This window comes from Cololabis saira, chromosome 3 (genome assembly GCF_033807715.1).
Source record: "Cololabis saira isolate AMF1-May2022 chromosome 3, fColSai1.1, whole genome shotgun sequence".
NCBI lineage: Eukaryota > Metazoa > Chordata > Actinopteri > Beloniformes > Belonidae > Cololabis > Cololabis saira.
In genome coordinates, this window is record NC_084589.1 from 27673638 (window position 1) to 27701557 (window position 27920).

The 27920-nt window shown below is 38.8% G+C and overlaps 3 protein-coding genes across 5 annotated transcripts; 1 reads left to right on the forward strand and 2 right to left on the reverse strand.

Annotated features, from left to right (window-relative positions):
• Window positions 1–13: 13 nt before the first annotated feature.
• Window positions 14–9082, reverse strand: mboat7 (membrane bound O-acyltransferase domain containing 7). The gene is made up of 9 exons (XM_061716970.1): window positions 8981–9082; window positions 7287–7369; window positions 6924–7053; window positions 6258–6384; window positions 5895–6051; window positions 5266–5461; window positions 4176–4328; window positions 3881–4057; window positions 14–2125 (listed from the first exon to the last, which is right to left on the reverse strand). The coding sequence occupies exons 2-9, from the start codon at window positions 7360–7362 to the stop codon at window positions 1714–1716; spliced, it is 1428 nt and encodes a 475-aa protein (XP_061572954.1). The 5' UTR covers window positions 7363–7369; window positions 8981–9082; the 3' UTR covers window positions 14–1713.
• Window positions 9083–9612: 530 nt separating this feature from the next.
• rps9 (ribosomal protein S9) lies at window positions 9613–12134 on the reverse strand. The gene is made up of 5 exons (XM_061716974.1): window positions 12089–12134; window positions 10982–11093; window positions 10745–10867; window positions 10383–10569; window positions 9613–9873 (listed from the first exon to the last, which is right to left on the reverse strand). Exons 2-5 carry the CDS (start codon window positions 11076–11078, stop codon window positions 9696–9698), a joined length of 585 nt encoding a protein of 194 aa, XP_061572958.1. The 5' UTR covers window positions 11079–11093; window positions 12089–12134; the 3' UTR covers window positions 9613–9695.
• A 172-nt stretch (window positions 12135–12306) lies between these two features.
• Window positions 12307–27776, forward strand: rbfox1l (RNA binding fox-1 homolog 1, like). 3 transcript variants are annotated; one of them, XM_061716972.1, is made up of 12 exons: window positions 12307–12997; window positions 17479–17715; window positions 21438–21614; window positions 21729–21782; window positions 21868–21960; window positions 22055–22124; window positions 23803–23862; window positions 24504–24636; window positions 25304–25343; window positions 25448–25518; window positions 26605–26686; window positions 26774–27776. In XM_061716972.1, the coding sequence occupies exons 1-12, from the start codon at window positions 12911–12913 to the stop codon at window positions 26816–26818; spliced, it is 1149 nt and encodes a 382-aa protein (XP_061572956.1). In that variant the 5' UTR covers window positions 12307–12910; the 3' UTR covers window positions 26819–27776. The 3 variants fall into 3 exon arrangements, with proteins under 3 accessions (XP_061572956.1, XP_061572955.1, XP_061572957.1); XM_061716971.1 differs by having other exon boundaries at window positions 12309–12997; window positions 23800–23862; XM_061716973.1 differs by lacking the exon at window positions 12307–12997 and adding an exon at window positions 16363–16488 and having other exon boundaries at window positions 23800–23862.
• Window positions 27777–27920: the final 144 nt, after the last annotated feature.

A 27920-nucleotide genomic window follows, 5' to 3' on the forward strand; every position in this document is an offset into this window, starting at 1 on the left:
AGTCAAGCAAGAGTGGTGAGGAAATGCTGATAGCGTGTATTCCATCCGTAACAGCGTTACAAAGCAGTAAGATTTACAGTTGAAACCAGATATAAAAACAAAAACGGATAAGAGGCAGAAAATAAATAGTCTATATGAACTGACAAAAGCAGGGGAGAAATATTCACATCACCACAGTGCAACGTCGCTGTGCAAAGATAAAGGGAACCTTTTCTCTAAGTGGCTTGGTACAGAGAGGGAATGATGGCAAAACATAGAATCAATAAGTAATTCAAATGACATGAGACATGAAAATATAAAGGAAATAAGATTATTTAACACCATAACAAAAGAAAAAAATACAGATCCCACTAAAGAAAAAAAATCACATAACAAGGGTGAGTTTCAAAACTATAAACTATAAACTGTTCACAATGTGGAAATATATTTTATCTATTATTGCAGAAATCTCTACCATCTAAATTAATGTTGCTGAAACCCAGAAAAGATTTGTAGCTGAAGTTTTTTCACAGAAAGACTTTGTATCATATAATATAATGCAGCACGTTATTGTTTTGTTTGATCATTTACAAAATATGTTTGCTATTTAAACATCGAAGCACAATAATATTGGAACATTGTGTGATCCATCCTGCCCCAGCTGTGCTACTATTCACAACTAACGCTGGAGGCTCATAGAAATGTCATAAAACTTGAAACTTGTCAAATATTGGTCCCGACCCTGAACAGTGACATGATGGCTGGACACACGCTTTGGCAGTGAACAGATTGTTTTTACATCTCACATGGCCCGCTTCCAGATGCAACACTGATCTTAAGATATCAGTGCATATGTTCCTGGTCTGATCTGAAGCACTAACAGTGAAAAGACAGATGAGAAGGACAAAAACAACAAAAAACAACAAAAAAAAAAAAAAACATCCCAACACCTAAACATTTTGGACTCCCAGGATAATAAGCATAAGCCAAAACACTAAAATGGTCATATGAATTTAAGACTATTAGACAGTGGTGTTTAAACATCTGAATATCTTAGCGTCAATAAGCAGAAATGGAAACTTCATCTAAACCTTAAAAGCTCCAGCCTATTTTCAATCCCCGTCTGCTTCTCTGCTGGACTGGAATGGGTTAATTTGCGTATTCAAACCTCAACCAGACTGAATCCAGGACCAGCTGTAACATTGGATTGAATGCTGATCACCACTAGTTTGAATGCTTTGTTAGTCGACAAAACTTTTGGTACACCAATTAAATAAATATCAATCTACTACCTTTATACTGTAATAGCATGTTGGCATGTCAACAATTTTGATTTGACACTTCCTAAATACTGCAAAAAAAAGACTAATCTTACCTAAATTAGCATGTAATCAGGAATACACAGAAGTGCGGTGAGTGAATTGTCTGTCCACACCCCAGCTGACACTCACACCACAAAACTAACATTCACCCAGTTTGGACCTTTCTCTCCCATAATTCACAGAATTTTTATGAACATAGAAAACATTTCCAGTCAGGATTTTTTAACCAGGTTTTAAAAGTCACTTTTTCACCTGTGTTTTGAATAAAATATACTTTTCACTCAAGAAATCGCCTTAGATATGTGTGATGTTTGTTGAGCATTTATCTGAACAATGTCTGGAATCCTAGCACTGAAGCAACTCCTCCTCATGTCCCAAAATTATTCCAGCCGGTACTTTTCAGTACCTCCTTTCAGTCTGTTTTCTCTCCAGTTTTCTCTTTCACATTTTCCATCTTCTCTCCCTCTCTTTTCTTTTCCATGTCCTCCTTCCTCCCTTCTCTTTTCCCCCCCTTTAAAGCCCTGCCCACTATTATACAGCAAACAGCAATCACGTGTATGATAAAGTAGATGGACATCCAGTAGTTGATGGTGTCGGAGGCCTTTAGCAGCACAAAGCCCATGCACATGGAGTCGTAGGCCCTCATCTTCAGGAACCAGTGAATCCAGTCAAAGATGTTCTGGCCACGAGGACCAAGTTTTGCTCTGACAGAGGCCTCCATGGCAGACTCTGCTGCAATGCACAAGGGGATGGTGAGGAAGGAGAGGTAGTACCCAGCATGTAGGCCATGCCAGTAGGCACTGATGAACATGGTCCATCCAGCCCTAAAAGGTACACACAAGAAAGGGTCAGTCTTAAAGACACGTAACAAGGTCTCTGCCTTCTGTTGATGGATTCATCTAAAGGTAATCTGCGGTCGCATCAAGACACTGCATTAAATATAAAGAAAAAATATAAAACCAACAATGACTTGATCCTGTTTTTATATATTGCCTGTTTGGCCACTTCCTGATATGAAGCAACTTAAGTTGTTTGTGCCCCAAATTTCAACAGCTGTTAACGATAAACACGAATGAGTCAGTTCTGCACCAAGCAACAAAACAAAGAGCAAAATATACTTTGCACCAGGAAGTGTAGTTTATTTTGTTATAACATGCACGCAATGTCCTTTTGCTGCATACTCAGAAACATGTGTGGTTTTAAAAGAAAAATCCTTAAAATACACAATTTACACCTGTTTGAAGGATTCTCACCCTCAAGTAATATAAAGCAGTAATGAAAAATTATTTTGCAATTGTGTGTGTCCAAGAATTTTTTATGAAAACTTTATATTTTCAGTAGGAACAAAGAGACTTAAAGGTGTTGCTTAGCAACAGTTCTGACACTGACACACAAAGACACAAGGCACATTTTGTTGGTCATTTTTATAAAGAAGCATTTTTACAATTGACACCAATATTCCTTAATAATAGTTGTTATTAATATAGTCAATATTAAAAGAGTCAATATTCTCAACCTTGTACATATTGCACAATATTCTATACTCCTTATTAAAAGTAAATGCAGCCGTACTGCTCCCAAAAGATTTAAGCACTCAAACCGAAGTGGCAGCATGGCTTAGGCTTCAAATATTACATCTGTTATGAACCACCAGACCAAAAGCAATGACACCAAAGTGGAGATGTGTGGCTAGTTGGGTATCACATTTAGCATATGGCCACAATCCACTCGTGTCAGCAAGGAAACGTAGTGGTGGTGATGTTCTGTAGCTGCAGAACAACTGTTGGCATCAAGGTGACAATTTGTAAAACAAAGTATTTTGAAGTACAAATGTGAGGGGATCTAGCTAAAATGATTCCCGCAAGAGCACCATGACCCAAAGTGCATCAGTAAATCTACAACAGATCTAAAAAAAAAGTAAATAATCAAGGAATTACAGTAACTCAGTTCAAGTCCACATACTCTGCCAAAAGGAATGCTGTGGTGGGACCATAAATTCAACGAAATGTAGCAATGTTATGAAAAGGAGGACCTAACTTTGGATCATAGTAGATGTCTTTTCTCAGTCTAAGGCATTGCAAGGGAAGTCATGCAGCCAGGAGCAGAATTACAGGGAAAAGACCATGTGACAAACTGACATGTGTTTCAAGAGTTTGATGTTGCATAATGTCTCTGGAAACGATGCCGAGGACACAGCAATATCTGATTGAAGTCAAACATGGCCTTGCATTTAAAAAACATATCTCATCTCATCTTAGACTGGAACCAGAAAACTGATTATAGTCATGAGCACAAGACACAAGATTAACCCAGATCAGCATTTAATTGTTTCACTGAAAATGTTGTTTATCTGAAACTGAACTTACCTCATTTCAAGACCTCTTTAGAACTAGATGAATGTTTATGTTCTGGTATGTAAAACCTTAGTATTGTTGTTAATATTTCAGTTACCCATTTTCTGTATTCAGATAACATCTAAAAAGTGTTTAAAATCCCGAAACGTTTGTGCAATAATACAAGTAATATAAAAGAGCCTATACTCCACACAGGGATCTGTAACCAGGACATGCTGCACATACCTGAGTGTGTAGGAACTGAAGGGGGCGTTAGGGTAGATGTAATGATGCAACCACCACTGCACTGTCATGTTCCAGTAACGCATGCCATGCCGGACCTTGACACAGAAGTCAGTGTTGTAACAGTCAATGTTCTGGATGGTTTTGAAGTCATATTTCTCTTCAGCGGTTGGATCAGGGCTGTGCACAAGGGATAGAAAAAAATGAAAACCAGCATAAATACTTGATACAATCTTGAGACAGTTTATTTACAACAGCAGCTTCAATGCGGATGTCTTACTATCCTTTGAAGATGTACCTGTAGTTGATGGTCGGCCCTCCTCCGGGTTTGGAAAGTGCCTTTTCTGGGTAGCAGCCGAGACCTGCGCTGATGCATCCTGCCTCAGCTCCACACCACGCAGCATAGAAACGCATCCTAAACACGAAAAATACTGCCACCATGTAGAACAACCTGAAAATGGAGAGAAATGCGCAAAATAAGATAGAAAAAGGGGATTTTCATCTTGGTATTGCCAAACAGCAATGACGCTTCAACCGTCAAACCACAGACCGTACTTCAGAGGAAAGAAACCACTTTTATTTTGACAGGAATGTTTTTCCTTCTGAAAAATTGCAGCAAGATTGATGGCAAGTTTATAGTATGAACTCATGAATTCATGTTTTATCTCATCAATTTAATTTTAATATACAAGCATTTTTACATTTAAGGCTCACAAAACATTCCAAAAAAAGCTGGGTAGTTTAGTTGTAATAAGGACTTTTATCAAATAATTTCTGTTGGACGACTGAGCAGAGACAATCATTTTCTTTTTAAAACCTATCAATAGCAGAATATAGAGAGCAGTTGATGCACTGGGGTGTGGTTCCAGTCATGGAAAAGTAGTACTTTCAAATGTTTTAACTGTTTTATATCCTTTACATGCTTAATTAGAAAAAACCCTCACAATCAAAGTGTCTGGCTCAGTCATTAGCTTTCCATTTAGCCGTTTTTGTCGTTCTTGCCTAATTTTGTGTCGAGGGAGATTTGGGGGTTTGGATGTAGAAGTGCACATCTGTTCTGAAGTTGTATGCATGCTAGCAGGGAAGGTTTGCCACTCGCCCAATAGATGATGTGCAGAAAATGTTGACACAAAGAAATGTGACCACTGCGTACTGTTGCATCTGATAAGACGTGCTTGCAGGACGTTTGAGTTTGAGAAGATGATTTCTGAAACACTTCAATTCTTTACATCCTCAACGTTAGAATGCCTTTTAAGTCCCGAGAAGAAGAATACCAACATTACAAAGTGGTAAAATCTGTACTGCCGTAATGTTTTTGGAATACGCCTGGAATGCAAAAACAGATAAAAAAAAATATATATATTATCTATAAATCCATAGAAAAATACCTGAAGAAGATGTTCTCATCCAGGAACTCCTCTGTGCGGACGTATGCCAGTGGAAAAATGGAGTTGACATACACGAACAGAGCACCATAGACAGGGACCAGCTTCAAGCGCTGCAGACAAGGCACCCAGCTGGGCAGAGCCAGAGGGCTTGGCTGCCTCAGCCAGTCAACATATGTTTGAAAGCGAAAAAATGGGCCTTCAGGGAAACAGAATGATGTGACAAAGGAGAAAATTCAGCGGTAAGATCAGAGGGATTGACAAAAATGGATAATCGGGACAATGCGAGATTGAAACGGGTACAAGGGAGGATAGAGTGGTTACGTAAAAATGGAGGAAGTTGTTGAATAGGAAAAGGGAGTGATAGAAAAACAAGAAAGTAAAGCTATATGAAAACAGAAGTATAGAGAAATAAAACTAAAAACAATACCAACTCACAATGTTGGACAAGTGGCAGAAAGTGAGACAAAGAGAGACATTGGTTAAAATTCATGCAAAAGCAAATGCAACAACAACACATGGATATCAACAGTTAACAATACACAAGGAATATATTTGACTTTTCGTGCTTCTATAACTGTCAGAAGAGACAGAACCTGCATTAATTATGGATGCTATTTCCTCAGGCTTACCGGTCATTATACCCACATAACAGTAACTATAGGACAGAATGTCGTAGAGGGAGGGCTCCTGAGTCAGACCACCAATGACAGGAGACTTTGCAAAAGCGCTCACGTCGTTTTTCTTCTCCACGTGGAAGCTGCGCACCTCATTGGCAAGACTCACCATCTGAGTAAAAACAAAAATTCACAAACAAAATCAACACAGATGCAGGAAATATAACGAAGCTGCCGATTCTGCACGTATACAAACAAATAATCAGAGGATTTCAATTCAATTTTATTTATATATTATATACACAGAAGATATATACAGAAGTTGTCTCTAGGCGCTTTCCAGAGACCCAGAACATGAACCCCTGAGCAATTTTCTACCTTGAGTGTGAGAAGCAGCTGGATGGCATTGGCGAAAGGTGTTGGTGATGGCAGATTAAACCAAGTGATCAATCGGAAAAAAAGGAGGTAGAGAAAAGTCCAGCTGAGACTCAGTGCAGGGGCGTGCCTAAAGGAAAGAGAAGTGATGTGAAGCTGGTGTTTGTAGAGTCAGCAAATAAATACATTTGTCATTTAAACATTTAAACTGAATTATTGTAGCATTGTTCTAAAACTTTATACTGCAAGCCATTTTCAGAGCATTTTTCTCCTTTCCACCTACTCACACACAGCTGCGATTAGGAGAGCTATAGTGGGCTGGCCCACTTTGTCAAAGGTTGCAAACTCTTTGATATCGGGTGACCGGTCGCAGAAATCATCATCAATTCTTTCTCATATTTTTTAGTAAAAAATGTTCTTTATACGTTATGTCATACCGTAATTTTGGGGGCCGGGGTGGGGGGGTTACAAACTGTTACAAGCAAACGCAACAGGCTCTGTGAAATATTAAATATTAAATAATAAATAATAACTAATATACTCACCAACTAAAAAGATAAAGTTGAGAAAGTTGTCAGATTAATAAATAATTCTGTGCTGAGAGCCTGGCATAAAACTGCGTCTGATAAAGTAATGTAATTTGGAGAAGCACGGATGCTTGTCCCTCACCGCCAGCCGCTCTTTATGATAATCCATGTTCCGATCACAGTCACCAGAGAGTGCAGTATGTGGATGTGACAGGTGGCGAGGGTGATGGAAAGGCCCAGAAGAAGAGCTGCTCCCTGCTTCACGGGCGGACCTGAAGAGACAGAAAAATGACACAGTTATCTACTGGCGAGTGGTGTGGGAAGGGCAGCTGACACATCCTGAATGAGAAATCATGTTGTTTATTTGTGTCCTTGTTTTTTTTTTAATATGGGAAAATAATTTACATTGAATGACAGAAAATCAATCAATTAAATATTTTATAAGATTTGAAATGTGTACATGTCTATAGCATGTGTTTGAATATATACAAAGTACCGTACTTACTAAGGTAACGGAAGAAGAACCCAACAGGAATGGAGGCAGCAAGAACTCCCAAATACACCAGCTCATCAGAAGACATTGCTTTGCTGACAGGAAACACAAACCAGCGCCAAACTTACTGACTATACGTATACATGTGAATTATCAAGCCCAGACAGTTCATAATTGTGTGTAAACAGAGTGGAGATGATCACTGTAGCCACATCAGAATATCTTCCAAAATCAATGTGTTGAAGAAGCCATTAATGTCAATTTTTCAAACAAGATGCTTTAAAAGTGCAATAATTACAAGCTACAGTTTTATGGAGTCGTTTTAAGGGCAACATAATCTAACAGTAAGTTTCATACAACTAGTGAAGTTTAATTTAACGACGACTAAACTGATGGGTGAATTATACATCTTGAGCTTGAGTGGTGACCTAAACTAGTAGTTTAGGTCACCAGTAGTTAATTTTGCTTTTAATCAAATAAAGAATAACCAAGTACATGCAGTATATCTACCATGCATTCAATTTAAATACTTATAGTTCAACTTGTGTCAGAAAGACTTTTTTTCCTTTTTGACATTTGTGGACATTTTATGGACAGAGATATTTTGTCCCAGTGCTTCAGTTTAGGTTTTATGAACTTTAAACAGTGGTGGAACTTAATTGTGTGAACTTATGCTTAAATAAGAAACGTGTTTATCTACAAAGTTGAGGCCTGTTTATTTTACTGTTTTATGCAACTTCATATATCTAAGTGACACAATTGTATGAATTACCCGTCAAAACGTAGCTTCATACTGTAAGTTAAGATTTATGCCTTAAAAAGTACAAGGAAGCTCATACAGATGATTGTTTTTTTGATATATTAAACAACCAAACCTTAAAATAAACAACTTAATTTGTCAGAATAACCCACAATATAATAAACTATTTCAGTGATAAAGATTGCCATAAGTGTTATAATTGCTCTGCAATTATAACACTTAAACTAGGCTATTATTTTAGTTTAAATAATTGTATGGTTTGGATTTTTCCTGAACAAAACTAGTAGTGTGATTTCACTTTTGTGAGCATTTTCTCTTCTCTTTACTTTGATAGCGATCCATTAAATTGTATTTAGCAGGTGAGTCAATTACTTCTGTTTTTCCACATTTCATATGAAACACTGAAAACAGTACATGATACTAAACTAATGATTCAGGTCACACAGGCCATTTTAGACTTATTTTTGTTGCAAATCCTAACCTATTTTCTTTTAACCAGTGCTGGTTTGACTAATGTAAACTTGACAGCAACCTCTTGTATTTCGTCATATTTATTTCGTAAGAAGACTCGTGGCTAATTCAGGTTATTTCCGGTGATATCTCTGTAAGAACATGTTTTAGCTGTTTCACCCTACAGGACATGACAAGTTTTGAATACATCAATTGTTAAAAACAATCATTTCTAAGCTGCCACCAAACGAGGCCACGGGGTTACAAACAGCCCTGTTTTCACAAACCTACTTCATGTACGTAACGTTAGTCAACAAGAACAAACCTGTACAAAAACACTCATGTCTAATGTTGAAACCAGAATACGAAACATGTTTTAAGACGTAAACCAAACGGTGTAAAACATAACACATCCCAACAACCCAAACACCTCGAAGTCCAAAATCTCAAAAGCTACAATTGTTATGCTGATTTCAGCAGTATGTTTGATACTTACATTTACAGCGCCGGCTTTAAATACAGATGTTTCGGTTTACAGGACAATCCTGCGACCGTCCATTCAGTTCGGTCCAGCTCACACACCACTTCCGTATTGCTGCCATGACGTCATTCCGTAAGGTTGGCCAGAGCCAATCACAGTGCAGAGGGGCGTGGCCTGTGCCACTTAGGCTCCCTAATGTCGCTCGAATTTTAGAGTAGAATAAAGCTTTATTAATCCCCCAGAGGAGAAATTTGCTTGTGCAGCAGCAAACACTCAATTTTACAAACACACGAAGTATGAAAAGGTACCGTATATATATAAAAAAAAAAAAAAAAGTATATCGTAAAGAGAAAATAACCAATGGCTAAATAATTAAAGAGCAATATAAAAAACGAGCAATGTACAAAATACTAAACCCGAAAAACGATTTACATGTGCATTTTAGTTATATAACCACTATTACAATACGTCTCCAGGCGATTTTATTAAGACCCAGAACATGACCCAAGCAAATTACTGTACTGGCCTCTTGCAGTTCATCTAGACACCATTACCATCTTCACCGTACATCATGCCACTTTAGTTTCACAAACTCAGCCAGACAGCTTTAGATTAAAGAAACCTCTTCAAATAAAAACATGATTCAGTTATCTGGTGAGACCAAAATTTTTTTATTTATAAATTTTAACAGAGCAAGAAGAATCAAAGTACTCCTTGAAGAGCACCCTTCTTAATCCTCCTCTTCATCATCAGCTCCTCCAGCTCCACCCTGGCCCTTCTTGGCGTTCTTTCTCTTGACACGGCCTGGTCGTCCACCACCATAGGGTGACCTCAGGGAGAAGTCGATGTGCTTTTGACTGTCCAGACGAACCACAAAGGAGGGGATGTTCACCACCTGCTTGCGCACGCTGCGCGGACAGAAAATAAGGATTTTTAGTCAACAGGCAAATTGCTCTTGTGTGCATTCAAAAGCTTGAACTCAGTTTTGTAATTAGGCTTTAACTTTCATGTTGGGCATTGCTGTTCAATTTATTGCAGGCTTCATTGACGAGGAATTCTTGACACCACAGAGAGTCTGAAAATGTATGCTTAAATCATCAGCCTGAATATTTGGTAGAGCGCAACACCTGAGGTGCAGTGACTGCTAAAATTGCCCGAGGTACAATCCCCCATACGTACCAGACAGCCACACCAGTGCAGGGGCACAGCCTGAGCCAGCAGCGGCAGGATTGGCTCAGGGCAATGTCTACTGACAAGGTATACGGCTTTGATACCGAATTGACCTTGCTGAAATGTTTAATTGATCTCAACGGAGTGTGTTACGGTCCTCTGATGGAAGAGGAAGCAACAATAGTTTCTCATGAATCCTTGAAGACTTTTTGGACTCGTAATTTGTTTTTAACAGTTTGTAACGTACCGAATGTGTCTCTGGCGGATAAGGACTCTGGCATGGTGGATGCTCTTGGCAAGTCCAAGCTTGAAGACCTGCGTCTGCAGCCTTCTTTCCAAGAAATCTTCAACCTTCAGACCCAGGATGTAATCGAGCTTCATCTTACCCTCATCCAGCACACCAATCCTCACCAAACGCCTGAGCAAAGCATTACCTGTAAAAAAACAAACACGTTATACCTCCAAATTGTGGGATAAGTGCAGTAAAGACAGGGATTAAATCAAGATACAGGAATGGCCTCATTTACGAGGAACTCGTGACACCACAGAGAAGTCTGACAGTTTATTTAAATCACTGGCCAACACAAAGTTTAAATGTATATAGTATACCTTCAAACAGACGCTTGGGGTCCTTCTCATCCAGAGTGAGCAGCTCTCTGGCAGCTTTGCGAATCTTGGCCAGAGTGAACTTCACCCTCCACACTTCACGCTTATTCCTCAGTCCATACTCACCTTGAAAGATAGAAAACCATTATACTACACAGTCTGACCCAACAAACAGCACCATGAGGTATGACAAAATGACAAAAGGGTGTAATATCTGGTTTTAAGATGTTAAAAGCATACCAATGAGTTTCAACTCCTGGTCGAGGCGGGACTTCTCGAAGGGGCGGCGGGGGGTGACATAAGTCTTGCTGCAAACCCAACTCCTGGCAACAGGCATGGTGGCTTACTGCACCTACAAAACAACAAGACAGAGGCCACAACATTAATCACAGGATGATTAATTAATCAGTCAAACCATTAAAACAGTATAACAACAAAGGGTTTTTGGTTTTAAATACAGGACCGTCTCAGAAAATTAGAATATTGTGATAAAGTTCTTTATTTTCTGTAATGCAATTAAAAAAACAAAAATGTCATACATTCTGGATTCATTACAAAACTGAAATATTGCAAGCCTTTTATTATTGCTGATTATGGTTTACAGTTTAAGATTAATATTCCCAGAATATTCTAATTTTTTGAGGTAGGATATTGAGTTTTCTTAAACTAATCCATGATCAGCAATATTAAAATAATAAAAGGCTTGCAATATTTCAGTTCATTTGTAATGAATCCAGAATGTATGACATTTTTGTTTTTGTAATTGCATTACAGAAAATCACAATATTCTTATTTTCTGAGACAGTCCTGTATAAGATTCACATTTGTCAAGTTTACATGTTGTCCTCTTTAAAAATCAAATTCCTTCTTTAGCCAAGGTTTGATATTTACAATCTTGTAGAAGATTTATTCTGATTTGGTGCTGAAATAGATCAACCTCCCTAAAACAGCATCAATTTTAGTACAGTACAGCTGCCTTAGCGCTATTTTGCCTTGTAGTTGTAAAAGTTCAATATAGGAAAACATGTACCGCCTTTATTAACACACAGAAAATCTACCAAGTGTATTTAAGGTGAAGGCTAATGTTAATAAGAAGGCAAGTATAAGAAAACCTTTATTTCACCCATACGTCTAGGCCGCATGCGCTCCACACCACGTTGTCTAGTGCGGTAAGTTAGCATTAGCTTAGCTGAAAATCATGTCCATTTTAAAACACTACCTAAAAATACAGAGGTTTTTCAATGCATTCATTTGAGTTTAACTCTATTTGCTATCAATATTTGTAAGCGTATTAGTTCAGGTGCAGCTAGTTTCCCTAGTGATAAGGTGCAAAGCTGAGACTCATACCTGTCTCGTTCAGGACCGCGCAGTAAAGAGGAAGCTAAAGGGAAGTTGACGTGCTTTTATAGCTCAACTCACAGACTACATTTCCCATCATGCATTTCAGCGCTTCCGCTGCGCGTTGGATTGAAGCCGCCTGTTTGTCGCCCCCTGTCGATCAAACTCGATACAACATGCAAAATGCAAACGAGCTTCAACAGTGTACTATGCGGCTGTTTTATCTTGTCTTTGGGCAAATTATTACTTTGCTTCTTATTATTACAGAATGGCAGCTCTGGGAAATGACACATATAATTTTAATTCTGATGTTTTTAAAAATGTCTTCTATGTTTATACTCTGTGTCTGAGCAATTGGTTATAAAGGTTGTTTTACATTGTGTGCAGGAATAACATAGGTAAGGTGGTAAACTCAGCGAGAAGGACATGGTGACTATTTATATAACTGAAATGGGACCCTGAGCATGTGTTTCTGTCCGTCAGGCAGCATGTTCAACTGCTGGGCACACACAAGCTCACTTGTTTTCTCTTTCACTGCTCCATATCCTGTCCTTTCCTGACAGAGTATTATTTCTTTTGAGGAGTATATTTGTGTGGTATTTTTTTTTTTTTTACTCACCTGGTTAAAAAAAAAAAGAATACTAACCATCTTTCCCCTCACTCTTTTGGATCTTTTGTTTCGTCTGGTTGGGATTTTTCCTCCTTTTTCCAGTCTGATTGCTTGCTCTTCAGTGTGCATTCAAGCCTTTCCTTTTCCCTCGTTCTCCTTTTTCCTTCTCCCCTGTCTTCTTCTGTTCCCTGTTTCTTTGTGTGTGGTGTGTTTTTGGGGCTATGCTCTCCTCACCCACTGTGATCCTCCAGCCTTATGGACTCCCCGTCTACCCACAGACAACCACATGCTACCCCAGCATAGTTCAGGTAAACTCTTCATTTGTTCTGCAATTCCTCACCACAATTACTACTACTATTACTGTAATTTAGCAGATGCTTTTATCCAAAGCAACTTACATCTGAGAGAACAACACAAGCAAGAACAAAAAAATATTGCCAGCAGAAAATGCCACTTTTGTGATTTGTCACTTCTCAACGAAATTAAAAAAATTTAATGAAAAGACTACAAATACAAAAAACCCAAAGTAATTCTTATAGCTACCACATACAGTTTTAAGGATCCATGAAGGTTATACAGCTGTTTTTCTGGTACTTATGAACCCTTATCGTATTGATTTTGGCAAATATTTAAGTTCTAAATGAGTGGTTCTCAATTTAAATTGGAAGCCACTAAAACATACATAGACATCCAGAGAGGAAATATACATTGTAGTCAGCAGAAGACACTAAAGGGCACTGATTCTCTCAAGTTACAGTCATACCTTGCCCCTTAATCATTTCAGTGATCTATTTCTCCTAAATCAGCACAGGTCTGATTATAAATTAATCAAAAATGCTTGATTGGATCTGTGTTAAATACACTGTGACATATGTTATATATTGAACTGTAACAACACTTAAGGAGTTGTCTTTAATCCACTGTTATGAGTGAGACCAGCAGGACGTGTCCCTGACGTACCACTAATGCCACAGGGCATCTGGTATTTCTCTACCTTGTCAAAATGCTTCACACTAGCTGTATTTTTAGTCCTCCTCTCCAGAGCTGATAATCACTGGAGGAACATCTACTGCATGTCTTGTTTCACGCAGCCATCTGCACTTAAAGTATTTGTAGAACCTGCCTCTTGTGCATTTAATTATTGATTAATTTGCACCTAAGGCATAAAATCCCCATCTGTTAATCTTCTTCACTGTTTTTCGCAGAGGGACTTTAAGAAAGCTGGCAAAGACTGAGGTGTTCGTTCTTTAAGTACTGAAGAATGAGATACTCATATCTGAAGCACCCTGACATTTTTTGCCGATGTAAACATGTGCAGCTCTTGAATGTCAACATATTTTTCATTGATTTTTATAGGGTAGCCACCAATCCTTATGTTTCAGCAGCTGTGCTTTAAAAGCTACCCTGGGATTTTTGTCAGACTTAAAAGTATTTGTCTGTTCTTTCCTCTTCCTTTACTGCTTCCTTTTATTACTAACTAACAAAACAACAATGCAGCTTTTATAAAAAGCAGGACATACAGGATTAATAGATGGAAATAATTTAGTTTAACTCTTAATAAGCTACATGATCCCTAGACTTGCACTTGGCCACTTGCAGTTAGGTTAGTCCTGAGCAAATCCTGCAGCAGCTGTCGCAGGGGGCACCTGGCTCCGAGCTGTCGACCTCTGACCACAAACCGACAGCTGACGAAGGAGGCAAGAGAGACATGGAACACATGGAAATAAAAAAAAAAAAAAAAGCATGTGTCTCCTCACTTGCTGACCCTGTGATAGTGAATCTGGCATGGCGGATAGTGGTTAAAGTCTGTGGGAACACAATGACAGATAGGATGGCTGACAGTGATATCTGACAGACGCTGTTATCTTTACTCATCTGTTGACTTATTATCTGGGAGGAGGGTAAATCTGGCTATTCATTGGTTGCTCTTTGAGAGAAATAGTTAGTGTTGACATGTTTGGAAATGTGGTCCAGCATGACTGTTATGGTTAGCTACATGAAACAGCTGGACATAAGTTGTGTCTGTCACTTGTTCAGTCTGCAGTTTCTGAAATAATCACTAAATATAATTTATTCTGAAAGGGATTACTTTGAGAGTCATGTTTCAACAGTTTTGTGTTCATCTACGTTAGTAAAATTAATATAGGTTTTACTTATTTCATATTCCCGCAGTGAGATCTGGTTGATCCACATGTTTAATCTAGATTTAAGAACAAAAAAAGCTTAACAAAAAAATTTAGATGATATCCAGAGGATAAATCCTGTTGATATTTGGCGGCTGGTGTTTCCAACTTTTAACATACTGGATATCGATTAAGATGCAACTACTTGCTGTGAGATTTTTGTACAAACATCTTCCCCTCTCAGGAGGAACTCCTAATGAGCAAGTCTGACTTTTCACACTTATTAAGTGCAACAGCTGACGGGGACACATGAGATATTGAGACTTAGTTGAGACATCTGAGATGGCAGTGGAGGGACATTTTTTCTACTTGTTCTAAATCCTGTAGCTGGCCAAGCGCCTTGAGACATTTCCTTTGTGAGGCAACGCAGAGATGTCTAGATAAAGTGGAACTTCTGTCATTCATTTTCTACGTGAAAGCATACCGGTACTCTGTTTCCTGTGAGAGTTTGTTGGGGATTTAAAATCCAAAGATCCCAGGATTCTTTTTTTTCTCCTTTTTAAAATATTTTTTTTGTTTGTTTGTTTTGTTTGTTTGCAGTGTGGACAGAATGTGATTTTCCATTGTCTTGTTAAAAACTATCTTCCATGCTTAAATGCATTCATGAAGGCAACACGTGTCGCTCTTAAAGAACAATGCATTTTTCTAAATTAATATTATCAAGAGCATCATACAGTCAACAAAATACTGCAGGTGCAAATTCCCTCCACTTTTTCTTTGAGACACACATTGTTTCTGAACTTTTCATCGATTTTCTGATGCATTTAATAAATGAGGAAAGATCCTCTGCCCATCTTTGCTCCTCCAAGACTTGAAATCATGAAAGTGATACTTTCTGACATCGAGTTTGAGAACAATGTAACTATTTTCCTAGTGATTGCTGTTGCATTTTTTTCCTTTTTCTTTTTGGGACGTGTTACAAGACTAAAATTAAAAAAGAAGAATAAAAGAAAAATACATAAATTATTAAATGAGGTTGAGGATATAAATCATGAAATATCCAAACCCTCTGTAATTACATGCAAGTCAAGGATCTGGAATCTCTTATTTTAATGCATTTTCCATAGTGTACCAACCCTTTTTCATTTGAGATTTAATGAGAGGTTTAAAGAGGGAAGAATAACACCTCTGTGAGAAGACTTTTTTTCCCCTTATTAACATGGTAGCCGGCTTTAGTATTGTTTTTACTTGTCTAATGTTTCAAAAGAAGTTCTTCTAAATAGAAAAAAAAAGCACATTTGAATTTTTTAACAATATTTTTAACTGGAAAAGAGAAGAAATTGAGCACAATTGAGGCATTATGGATGGTGTTGTATCTTTAAGCTCAAGGAGAGTATCATCATGAATGGTTCTCGTGGGGGAAGAGTTGTGTCTGCAGTGCGTTTGTCTCCATGAGGGGTTTCTGTGAATGATGGCTGGGTGCAGGGCAACGAGGAGATTGACAGTTACAGATGTCAACAGCTGGTGTGGCCCCTCGGCTTCTTTGCTGTGGTTGTCGGTTGAAGCGATTGGTGGATGAGTGCAACTTATGGTGCAGTGGGCGGGTGGTCGGCATGCATTAAAACATGCAGCAGTTGTTGAACAATGCATCAGAAACAGAAGAGCACAGGAAGAGGGTAAGACAATGCTTTCACGTCTTCACTAGGGTTTGTGCTTCTGTGATGGCTCAATGGGAGCATCTATACTCTAAAGATGTGGAGGAAATCAGAAGCTAGAAAATCTCGATTTACTATAGTTTCTGACAGATCAATAATCTATACATTTCTTCCAGTTTCTTATGGATCAATAATATTGTCCAGTACTAAATGCATTCCATTTTTGTTTCAAAGTAGTTTACTTTGATTTGTCTGGGTAATGTATTCAACCAAATCTTACATTAGAGGCAACAGGAAACAAGGTAAACCAGTGTGGAAGTTCTGGTTTTTGCCATTTTTTCCTTGAATTTTAGGCAAAAGATGACCAAAAAGAAGCTACACAAATGTCCATAAACTGTTTTTGTTTTGTTTGTATGAACTGAATGTTTGATTTTAACAGATGACCAATTATCAGAATGATGGGTATATTCTTTATTTCTAAATTTAAAGGTTTTGAATTAAAGCATTTGTAGATGTAATACAATGTTGGCTAAATCAACTTAAATTAGGTTTTTAGAGGTTAGAAAACGTTCCTTGCAGCTTTTGAAACAGGTAACTCAGTAAAGTCAAAATAAGGAAGAGCTAAGAAAAGAGTTGTACAGTTGTACAGTTCTTTAGACTCACCCTGAGAAAAACAGACACAGTTCACAAACTAAATCTTCGATTTGTAAATTTTTGGAAGAAAAAAATTGGAGAAAACTTTGACATTCTCATTTTTTCAACTCACAGAAGGCTTTGTGGAGCAAACAAAACAAGGGGTTCACATGTAGATTAAGACAAATGCTCTGTCATGCATCTTTCTGTGTTTGTTTGGTGCGATTTGTGCTGCACGTATGTGCATCATTAACTTTCATAATCATTTAAAATCAGGCAGTCGTGTCATAAAAGCAGAAAAGTATCTAGGAGTACGTTTGTCTACATGTTTGACATGTCAGAGGCTCATTTGTTCCTTTCTTCTTCTTTATCCGTCAGGGAGGCCCCGCACAGGAGGCCGGGCCCGGCACCGGGGACCCGGGTCTGCCCCAGGTCTACGCCCCACCCCCCTCTTATCCTCCACCAAGTCAAGGACCACCAACATCAGCTGGCAGACTGCCCACGCTTGACTTTAGCCCTGTGCATCCCGGTTCAGAGTACCCTGAACACCCGCAGCTCCGAGTCTATCAGGGCCCTCAGCACGAAGGGGCCGACGGCCTGACATCCAGTAACACGGTAAGAGCAGTTTGTGACATTGTGAATGGAATTCACATCATGTCCCACGATAACATCTTCAGTAAGTTGATGTGACAAGTAGGTAGACCTTTCAGAAGTCCATCCAGAGCAACGTGTTCAGATAGAGTTTCCTTCTATTTTTAGAGCCCCAAGTCCAGGGTGATGTCCTTGTAAGGAAATGCTGAGGACAGCTGAGAGGGGATTTGTTGTTGAAAATAAATCCCCACTTTTCTTTCTTCCCTGTGTCTCATTTCACCGGTAGTAAAACAGATCATCTTTCAAGATTACAGTATTTTCTGTTGATATTTACAGTTTATTCAATCTGTATGTTTGTAAAGTGCATGATATGTTTTATGGTTCATTTCAAACCTCATTAGCATTAAGATTTCTTTAAGATTAATTTAATCATATGATTATAAAGAAGACTTCTTTACATATTTTTCCCCCACATTTTTGTTTCCTAAAATCAAATGGAATCCACCAATTGCTATTTTTTTTTTTTTAAATAAAGATTTATTTTCTTTTTTTCTCTTTTTCATTTCATATAAAGCTTCTGTCATAAACTTTCATGACTTCAGAGGATGCATCCTTACCTTAATCATAATAACGTCCCTGATTTTATCCCAGGTGCCACAAGGAGATGGGTATTTTTGGGGGGTTTGTAATTTTACACTTTGACAACTTTGTAATGCATTGCTTTGAAATGTGTGTTAAACTTTCAGGGTCTCTTTGATTTTATACACCAAGTGCCATCAGGTAATAGCTCCTTTCATGATGTGATTCACGTTGAGGCTGCTTTTCAGCGTGTTAATGCAGATGTGTCACCGTAGTTGAAGATAACATAAAAAACTAAGCAGGATGAAATTGTTTCTACTGAAACGATGACTACAATCATTTAGACACGGAGTAGGGTTTCTATTATTTTGAAGTTCAGTCATGGCAGTAAGGACCTGGGAGTTTGTTTAGTGTCATCTGCGAGGCAGGTCGGTTCTGTGTCCTGCCTCTGCCACAAATCTTACCTCATCTCATAAATGGTTTGTGGCCCCGTCTATATATTTTATTACTAGAGCCCCCTGACATACTTGGGTCCGTGCTGATATTCGGGGAAAAAGTTGAGACGTCGCCATGGAGGGAGGGGGTCGAAGAGGGAAGCTGACCAGATGACCCCTTTCCCCCTCTGAAATATCGCTCAGGTCCAGAACACAAATCTGCATCGTGACATGACATCCGCAACCCAACTCAACCCTCTCTCCCTGTCCCCCACCCCCTCCCTTCTGGCCTGTGTGTGAGTGTGTGTGTGTGTGTGTGTGTGGAGTGTGTGTGGGTGGATGTGACAGCGTGCTGTCTACAGTAGTTAGTCACAGCTAGCCAGTGTAGCGTGCGCCTGTGGCCTGTGTGTGTTTATGACTTGTAAAATGCCTCTCTGGGTGAATGTTTCTCTCTACCTTTTTTCTCGACCCCCCCCCCTTATTAATTACAGTATGCCCGTTGACGATTTACCTTTAACCTTTGGCAGAAAAGCAGCACCGTGACCCCAGACTGACACTCTGGTTTTTTTTATCCCCTTTGCCTTTTTTTTCCATCACTCTTCATTTTTAAGCTTCCTGCACACTGTCTTTGCCCTCTTTACTCTGGTTTTAATTTTATCTTCCACTGCTGCACTGAGGCCTTTTCACTGTTGATTTGCCTCTTGGTACTAGAATGCTAATACTCAAGACTGCAATTTTTATTTACATTAGAGTGGCACATATTTTTGTACTTTCTCAATGCTTATTGTTCCCCTCTGTGCTCTGTGATCTTTCTTTTGCTGCTCAAGCTCACTGTTTTTTTGCCTTTCCTGTAGATCTTTCCACTCTTCTTTTCCCCACATATTTATTTGTCTTAAAACATTTTTTAACACTTTCCTTGTAATGGTCGACGATGCTGATTGAGCAACACACACAAGAACACACTAGCATCGTGGTGCATTTTGGGATATTGAATGTTTTGGGTTTGGCACATAAGACGTTGAATTGTTTTGCATGAGGCCGTTTATCCACACAGGTTATTTAGCACAGGTTTAATGCGCAGTGTACAACAGAAGTGACGACTCTTGTGCATCATCAACTGAAAATCAAATGATTCAAATTCCTCACAGCTCTCTTTACTGTACGTATCCTCTCATGGATCAAGCAAAAACTGAACATTCGGAAGAACTTCAACAAAGATAAAGATTTCAAAGTAGAAACACAAAGTGAACACACATCCATTACCTTCCATTTCCAAATACTCTCGATTGCCAGATTATGGTTATAAATTGACCTTTAAATGCTTACCCTTTCCCAATTTTTAACATGTTTGTCTATTCACATGTCTGTTACATGATGCTGCATGGGAAAATTATTAATCTGGTGCACCAGAAAGTCTTTGATAAAGACAGAAAGATAGCTTTAATACTTGTTAAAAGGGGTGCAGCTGGTCCGATATGAATGCATGCATCTGACAGTGAAGCACAGAGCACTAAGGGTGATAATGCAGAGGTGTATAAGTCTTATTGGGGTTGGGGAGATGACATTTATTGATGATTGAATTATTGATCAATATATATCCTCTAAAGTACACTTCTAAAGTCCCTAAAAACGTGCAAACTTACAAAGCAGTAAAACTAGGAACTGCACCTCAGCTGCACAGCATTGATGGAAAATCAAGTAATGTGGCATATTACTACAAGTGGTGGGTATTTTCATTTGTACCTTAGAATGTAACTTTCATTTAACAATCATAGATCAATGTTGGAGCGATCTCACAATCTCCTTATTCACTGCTTGCTGCTGATGGTGCACCTGTGTCTTCTCAACTGGCTCAGCTTGAAAGATGTGTCTACAAACAGTGTGATCTTAAACTTTGAATTAACAAAGGCTTCCCGCTATTTTGAATAACAAATCTGATTTAATTGAGACATACAAGCCAAGGAAAAGGGACACACTTGGCCAATCAAAGGTCTTTAACACTGAAAGTGAGCCATACTAAGTCCCTACTAGGACTGTTTAATGGGTCAAAATATATACTATATAGACCACCCGAAAGAGCCTCTTTGGAGTATTTTCTTAAATATTCAGGAAAAAAAAACAACATAATTTTTACATGAATTTTACACGAGAGCAAATATCTTTCAGGTCAGCTTAGAAGTATTTAAGACCTTAATCATGAGGTCGTACGGTTTTGAATCATGTGATTTCTGAGTGATATCACACAAGTATACACTCGCCTCTGTTGTACACTATATTTAATGTATTTACAGCTGCTTAGAGAGTGAATTAGTTTACCAGTAGAACAGATGTTCAGTCTTTACCCCAGCTGGAGTGAGCGCACATAGTTTTAATACCATGTTAGTGTGCTGGACTTCAGTCTTTATACTCTCCTACAGGCATGTTCCTCAAGACACCTGACTAAAATGGAGCCCTTTACATGCCTTCTTACAATTGCCTGAGAGGGATCACTGGTTTCTGAATGCCTGTTGAACTTGGTTTGGATCACTTGATGACATGTTAATGATCTTTGCTTAATGCCACGTGATGCTTATGCAACTGAATCAGAAACTCTCTGAGAGATGTTGCTGAGCTTGTTGGACTGACTTCATCACTCATTCCTTCTCCATCTTTCTGTTTTTGTTTGTTCCTTCACGTCCCATATTTTACGCAACCATTCTCCTCCTATCCTCGCGCTGGCTTTCCCGCTGTCAGGAAGATGCTCTGGTCCCTGTGACGTCTGACCAGTCTCTGAGCGTGTCTGTGTCATCGGGGGGTGGAGCGGGAAGCGGGAGTGAAGAGGAGGGCTCAGGTAAAGCCCAACCCAAGCGCCTCCATGTCTCCAACATCCCATTCCGCTTCAGAGACCCAGACTTACGTCAGATGTTCGGGGTATGATGTTCACCTTACTTTTTGAAAGTGAATGTGACAATGTTACACCTTTTCAAATATTATCATTAAATATGACATTATTTTGATTAAAAATAGATATTCTGACTTTTGCAGCAATTTGGAAAAATCCTTGATGTAGAAATCATCTTCAATGAGCGGGGGTCAAAGGTGAGAACCACTTATATTATCAGATCTAAGTCTGTTTTAATATTCAATTAAGGTAAATTAATGATATGAACATACATACATTTAGGGCTTTGGATTTGTCACTTTTGAGAGCGCTGCTGAGGCCGATAGAGCAAGAGAAAAGCTGAATGGGACAATTGTAGAGGGGAGAAAGATTGAGGTGAGGAAGGATTTCCTTTGATTTATGGGTGTCCACATAAACATTTGCCATATTTAGTCTTTTCTGTGGTTTCTTTTCTTGTTTGCTTTCTCAGGTTAATAATGCCACTGCAAGAGTAGTTACAAAGAAACCTCAGACGCCTCTCGTTAATGGTGACATTTCAGGTAAGAAACAGAAGTATTCTTTCATTGCCTTGCATTCTGGTTAATCCTCAGAAGTTCTCCTAAAGATGAAGGAGGCTGACCAATGTTCCCTCTAATTTTTCATGTATCTGGGCACACACACAAGCTCCCTGAGCAAACTGAGGACGACTGTGAGCAACATCACATATGTACGCTTTATTTTTAAGTATCTCATTACACTTAAAACAAGACTCGTCACTGGAAAAAACAACAATTTTCACCTGTTTCAAGTAAATTTTCACTTGAAATAAGTAGAAAAATCTGCCATTGGGACAAGATTTATCTTCTCATTACAAGCAAAAAAGTCTTGTTCCACTGGCAGATTTTTCTACTTATTTTAAGTGAAAATGTACTTGAAACAGGTGAAAACTTCGACTTTTTTCTCGAAATTTTGAGAAAAAAAAATCGAAATGTTGAGAAAAAAAGTTAATATGTCCAGAGAAAAGTTGAGATTTTGAGGAAAGAAAAGTCAAAAATGTTATGCAAAAAAGTTGAAATGTTGACAAAATTTTGTTTTAATTGACCATTTTCACTTGTTTCAAGTCAATTTTCACTTGAAATAAGTAGAAAAATCTGCCAGTGGAACAAGATTTTTTTTGCTTGTAATGAGAAGATAAATCTTGTCCCACTGGCAGATTTTTCTACTTATTTCAAGTGAAAATTTACTTGAAACAGGTGAAAATTGTCAAATAAGTTATTTTTCTGGTGTTATTTTTCTGGTGATGAGTCTAAATGTTGAAATAGCAGTAAAACCACATTCATTGATGAAATGACATAAGGGATGGAAAGGGGGCATGACAGTTTTACAGGGGGGTGATTTGGACCGTTTTTATTTCAGGGGGGGATGATTTAAACCGTTTTTATTTCAGGAGGGATGATTTAAACCGCTTTTATTTCAGGGGGGGATGATTTGGACCGTTTTTATTTCAGGGGGGGATGATTTGGACCGTTTTTATTTCAGGGGGGGATGATTTAAACCGTTTTTATTTCAGGAGGGATGATTTAAACCGTTTTTATTTCAGGGGGGGATGATTTGGACCGTTTTTATTTCAGGGGGGGGTGCCATCTCCCCTCATCCCCCATCAACTCCAGTACTGCTGTTAGACACAGCAATGGTATGGATAGCTTTTAGCAGAGGCTTCAGACTTTCTCGTGTCCGGGATCCCCACAGGTCCTTGTATTCCCCAAATCCTTGAATACTTCTCCTCCTCTCGACTCGCGGGACCTCCGTAAACTGATTTATGGTTCCGCGTTACACCAACGCAGTGCCTACGCCGTGGGGTACGCGGCGACGAGCATGTACGTTGCGCGTTGCCGCGTACCCTACGGCGTAGGGCTTACGTCGATTTAGCGCGGAACCATAAATCAGGCTTTGCGAGTGAACGTCTCACGAGGGGCAGTCGCGTTGCGACGCCCCTGTAGCCAAATCGCAAGGAGAGAACAGAGAACTGAGCTCATGAGAAGTCCCAGTACGCCAGAGGCTAATATTGAGAAATGGGGGTACTCCGTACCGGCGTGTACCGGCCCACTTAAAGCACTGCGCTGGATAGACTTTCTTGTGCGCTGAGAATATGCGGGCAGTGCGCGATTGCGCACGCGCGCAGCTTAGAGGGAACATTGAGGCTGACACTCTTTTTTTTTTTACTTTCTTTCTTAGCAGCTTCTGGGTGGAAGATTAACCCTGTCATGGGGGCAATGTTTGCACCTGAACTCTATACAGGTGAGTTGATGAGCGATATGAGATGAAGACCTCTTGCAGGGAATGAAGACTTTAATGAACTTACGAAACAAATTTCCACATGTAATATACCAGCATAAAAGTTAGTTTATGTTACAACTTAACTAAAAACCTCACCGCGGGGACTGGTTTCCACTCTGCATCAAGGGGTTCAGTACAGGAGGGAAAACAAATCAGTTGTACTATGGAAGTTTTTCCAAAAGTAACACATCATCCATGTGCATTTACATTTGTCAAAATCAGTACACACATCTATAATAGTAAGCTATTTTATTTTGAAATTAACTTCAGTACACTAAAACAAGAATTCAGAATGAAGGTAACGATTAACACAAAACTGGAATGATCAAGAGAAATGAGTACTACAAAATAAAACAGGAAGTGGAACCATGGTTTAGAAGAAAATCTGATTATAATGGAAAGTTGGATAAAAGAGTGAACATGAAAGGAAGGATACATAAACAGTGAACAAAAGCTTTGCAAATACAATGAACATACAGTTGAATACAATACAATTTGAAAAAATTCAAGACTAAACCAACAGGAAAAAATGATACTTTAACAAAACATACTATTCATTCTAACGTTAATTTCTTTTCTCCCACCCTTTTTCATCTTTCCAGTCGCCAGCTTTCCCTACCCTGTAGCGACTCCCACCCTGGCCTACCGGGGCTCTGCGCTGCGTGGCCGAGGTCGGGCTGTCTACAACACCATTCGCTCTGCTGCCACACCCACTGCTATGCCCGCCTACCCTGGGTATGACCTTCAGTCCAGTTAAATGATCATTTTTACTCCAGGAGGTTCTAAACTCAAAGAAATAAATCACTTAGATTTTATTCATGATACAGTTTGGTCAAATTATTTAAATGTTAATGGAAAGATGCCTCAGTACTTCCTTAGGAGAGACCAGACCATCCTTTTTCAAAGGAAATTCTTTTCGGTTTCTTTCTGTGTTATTGCCTTAAAGGCAGGGTAAGCGATTTCTCTATGGCATCACATCTGTTGATAAGTGGAATACAACTAACTAGCTATATCCTCAAGAGAGAGGCAGTTTTTAGCGGTGAGGCGATATTTGCTGAATGTTACAAAAAGTGTTCTGGGTGAGAAAAATGCTTAGAGTTGCCTACCCTACCTTTAATTTAATTTTTTTATTTTCTCAAATCAAAAGCCCTGGATGTTTATGTTGAACAAAGGTACAATGCAATAAGAACATATGGGGCAAAATATTTAAAGTAGTTCATTTCAGAACAGACTACATCACTTCTGAGTGCAAGTGCAGTTGTCTTAGGTGCTCAATAATTCCTTTCCTCATCTTTTATTGACCATGTGCCTTACCATGTAAGAATGGAAATCACCCTCTGTGGTACTTGCTTTACTTACTCCAAGCTGAACATGTTTTCAGTGCTTGATTCTTTTTTTTCAGGGTTGTATATCAGGATGGACTGTATGGAACAGAAGTCTATGTAAGTGGTTGCACATGTCACACATTTTTTTATTTATTTATTTATTTTGGAGTGTATGAATCAGTTTATGTTTCTATATTTATGTTGTTTAATTTCCCATGCAGGGTGGCTACCCTGCAGCAGCTTACAGAGTGGCTCAATCAGCATCTGCAGCCACAGCAACCTACAGTGACGGGTAGGCAGACCAGCACAAGATCATAATGTTCTGGTTGTCATGACATAAAAGTAGGTTTTAAGTCTTATATAACAACTTCTTAGGATAGTAAGTAAGTACTTAAACCTAATTCAGATATTTCTTTTAAATTATATTCAATTCAATTCAATTCAATTCATTTTATTTGGGAAGGGACAGTGTACATTCATATACATTTAGAATTAAAAATGCAAATGCACCCAATTTTAGCTACAGAGCTAGTTTCCATTGGCAGTCCCCCGGCTAAAAATATAAAAGAAAGACAAGTTAAACAACAATTTAGAACAAATACAAATAAAGCGTGCAAAAAGTTTCTGTTCTTGTTATTTTGCTTCTATTTAAGATAGAAGGAACAGGAGAACAACCTGACACATCAATCTTAATACTTACACGATCTTACAGACATTTACATATATTACAATAGTGAATACATTACACACATAGTTTCACATTAAGCAGTTAAAAGTTTAGGCGGTAAAGTGCCAGAGTAAGTTAAAGTGCTGGTTACGATTAAAGTGCTGAGGGTTTAAAGTTAAAGTGCTATAATGGGGGAAAGACAAGGATGGGAGGGGAGGGGAGAGTGAAGATGGAATGGGCTGCAGCAATGCAAAACCAGGTCATATGTATTGTTCGGTTGTGCAATTTAAGGTTCTATGCAGTTGTAGGGTAAACAGATTGTGGAGATGGGGCCGGAAGGAGAAAAGAAAGGGAAAAAAAAGGGACATGATTTATGTACAACATAACTGGGGAGGGGTGAGAGGGTAGAAAAAAAAAGAAAAAAAAGGAAAAAGTAAGAAGAGGTAGATAATTACTAGTCAGCTGAGTAATCATTTACATAAAAAAATAGCAAACCAAGAGGTGATGGCATGAAGCATCACCTCTTGTTTACAATCAGATACTGTATACATTTAAGTTAAGCAATTTGTATGGTTTAAATATAAATCAAACTACATTTTGAAGGAACATCTTTCAACTATAACTACACCTGCACAGTTAGCCTGATAGAGATGGCGGATTATGTTAATGAGACGTCTTTGTGGCTTTACATCTGCTTCCCTCTCCGCCCAGGTACGGACGAGTCTACGCCACAGCTGCAGATCCCTATCACCACTCAGTTGGACCAACAACGACATATGGAGTTGGTACAATGGTGAGCTGAATCAAGACACAATATGCAGCTTCTGGTGTGTATTTGCAAACATCTTTCTTAAGCGTGGAACACCATTTCTGTCAACAGGCCAGTTTGTACAGAGGAGGATACAACCGCTTCACCCCGTACTGATCCACCAGGCAAAGGGGGAGCAGGAGGAGAGGGTCTTCCATGAACTCTGGGATTGACCGGTTATGAGCTCTTAAACCTCAAAAATCTGGAAAAATGGCATCTCCATCACAACCTCATCTTTAGAGAGTAAGCAGACTGAAGTTTTAAACCCTTAAGGACCCGTCCTCCGCCCATCCTGCTGAAGCACACTGAAAAGGATGTATTTATAGACAGTTACTTCAAACCTTTAACTGAATTTTGCTTGGGGATTTTTAAGATGCTACAGAAGCATTAGCTGTTGAAAAATACTGTGAGTTTTTTGTGTGTAATATCTAAAAGGGGTCAAACTGTACAAAAAACATGTTGTACAATGTTATATTACTTATTTTTGAGCAGGTTTGTTTTTTTGAGCGTGTGACTGTGTGTTTGTGTGAGTGCGTGTGAGCATATTGTTCACTTTCTCAGTTGACTGAGAGACAGCTGTGACACTTGGTTTCACTAACTCAACCTCAAAACCGCTGTTGGATCCAGATGAGTGTAACTTCTTTGCTTTTCTTTTTTCTTCGTTCTAAAAATCTACCTCTCATACATTTTTAGCTTTTCATACAGTTAAATGGTTGCGGTTTTTGTGATTTCTGTTCCTCTCCATGTCTCTGTTCATAGATCCAAACAGTCTAGATTCCTTTTGTTTTAGATCATACAGTTAAAGACTTTCAGCTCTTAGACAGCCAGAGGATTATAGGCCTCGCTCGAGGGCGCCTCATCAGTACCATTGCCAAGATTTGGACCGTCTTCTTGTCAATACTTGAGCCATCACCCTTTATTACCTTCTCTTCCTGTTTTTTTTTCTGCCTCTTTCCTCTCTTCCAACTGCTGAATGACTTCTATCCTCGATATCTTGTGCCTGTCTTTTTTTCTTTTCCACTCTTTCCTGCTGTGTTTGACTTTTACCTCTAAATAAAAGTGTTTTTTCCCTCTCTTTTCCTCTGGTGTTCTTTCTCCTGCTTTTTTCAATCTTTCTTCTCATCACTTACTTTGTTTCTGGGTTGTTTTCAGTGCATACATACATACATACATACATACATACATACATATATATACTGTATATATATATATATATATA

Bases quoted from the DNA above. Each gene is read 5' to 3' on its own strand.
- mboat7 (XM_061716970.1), bottom strand. From the start codon at position 7,362: ATGTCTTCTGATGAGCTGGTGTATTTGGGAGTTCTTGCTGCCTCCATT. The intron at 5,462-5,894 runs GTAAGCCTGAGG...GTTTCCCTGAAG, and splicing joins TTATGTGGGTATAATGACCG to GCCCATTTTTTCGCTTTCAA. The intron at 2,126-3,880 runs GTATGTGCAGCA...TGTACCTTTTAG, and splicing joins TTCAGTTCCTACACACTCAG to GGCTGGATGGACCATGTTCA.
- rps9 (XM_061716974.1), bottom strand. From the start codon at position 11,078: ATGCCTGTTGCCAGGAGTTGGGTTTGCAGCAAGACTTATGTCACCCCC. The intron at 10,868-10,981 runs GTATGCTTTTAA...CTATCTTTCAAG, and splicing joins CCAGGAGTTGAAACTCATTG to GTGAGTATGGACTGAGGAAT. The intron at 9,874-10,382 runs GTACGTTACAAA...CTGTCCGCGCAG, and splicing joins ATCCGCCAGAGACACATTCG to CGTGCGCAAGCAGGTGGTGA.
- rbfox1l (XM_061716971.1), top strand. From the start codon at position 12,911: ATGCTCTCCTCACCCACTGTGATCCTCCAGCCTTATGGACTCCCCGTC. The intron at 25,519-26,604 runs GTAGGCAGACCA...CTCTCCGCCCAG, and splicing joins ACAGCAACCTACAGTGACGG to GTACGGACGAGTCTACGCCA. The intron at 26,687-26,773 runs GTGAGCTGAATC...TTCTGTCAACAG, and splicing joins CATATGGAGTTGGTACAATG to GCCAGTTTGTACAGAGGAGG.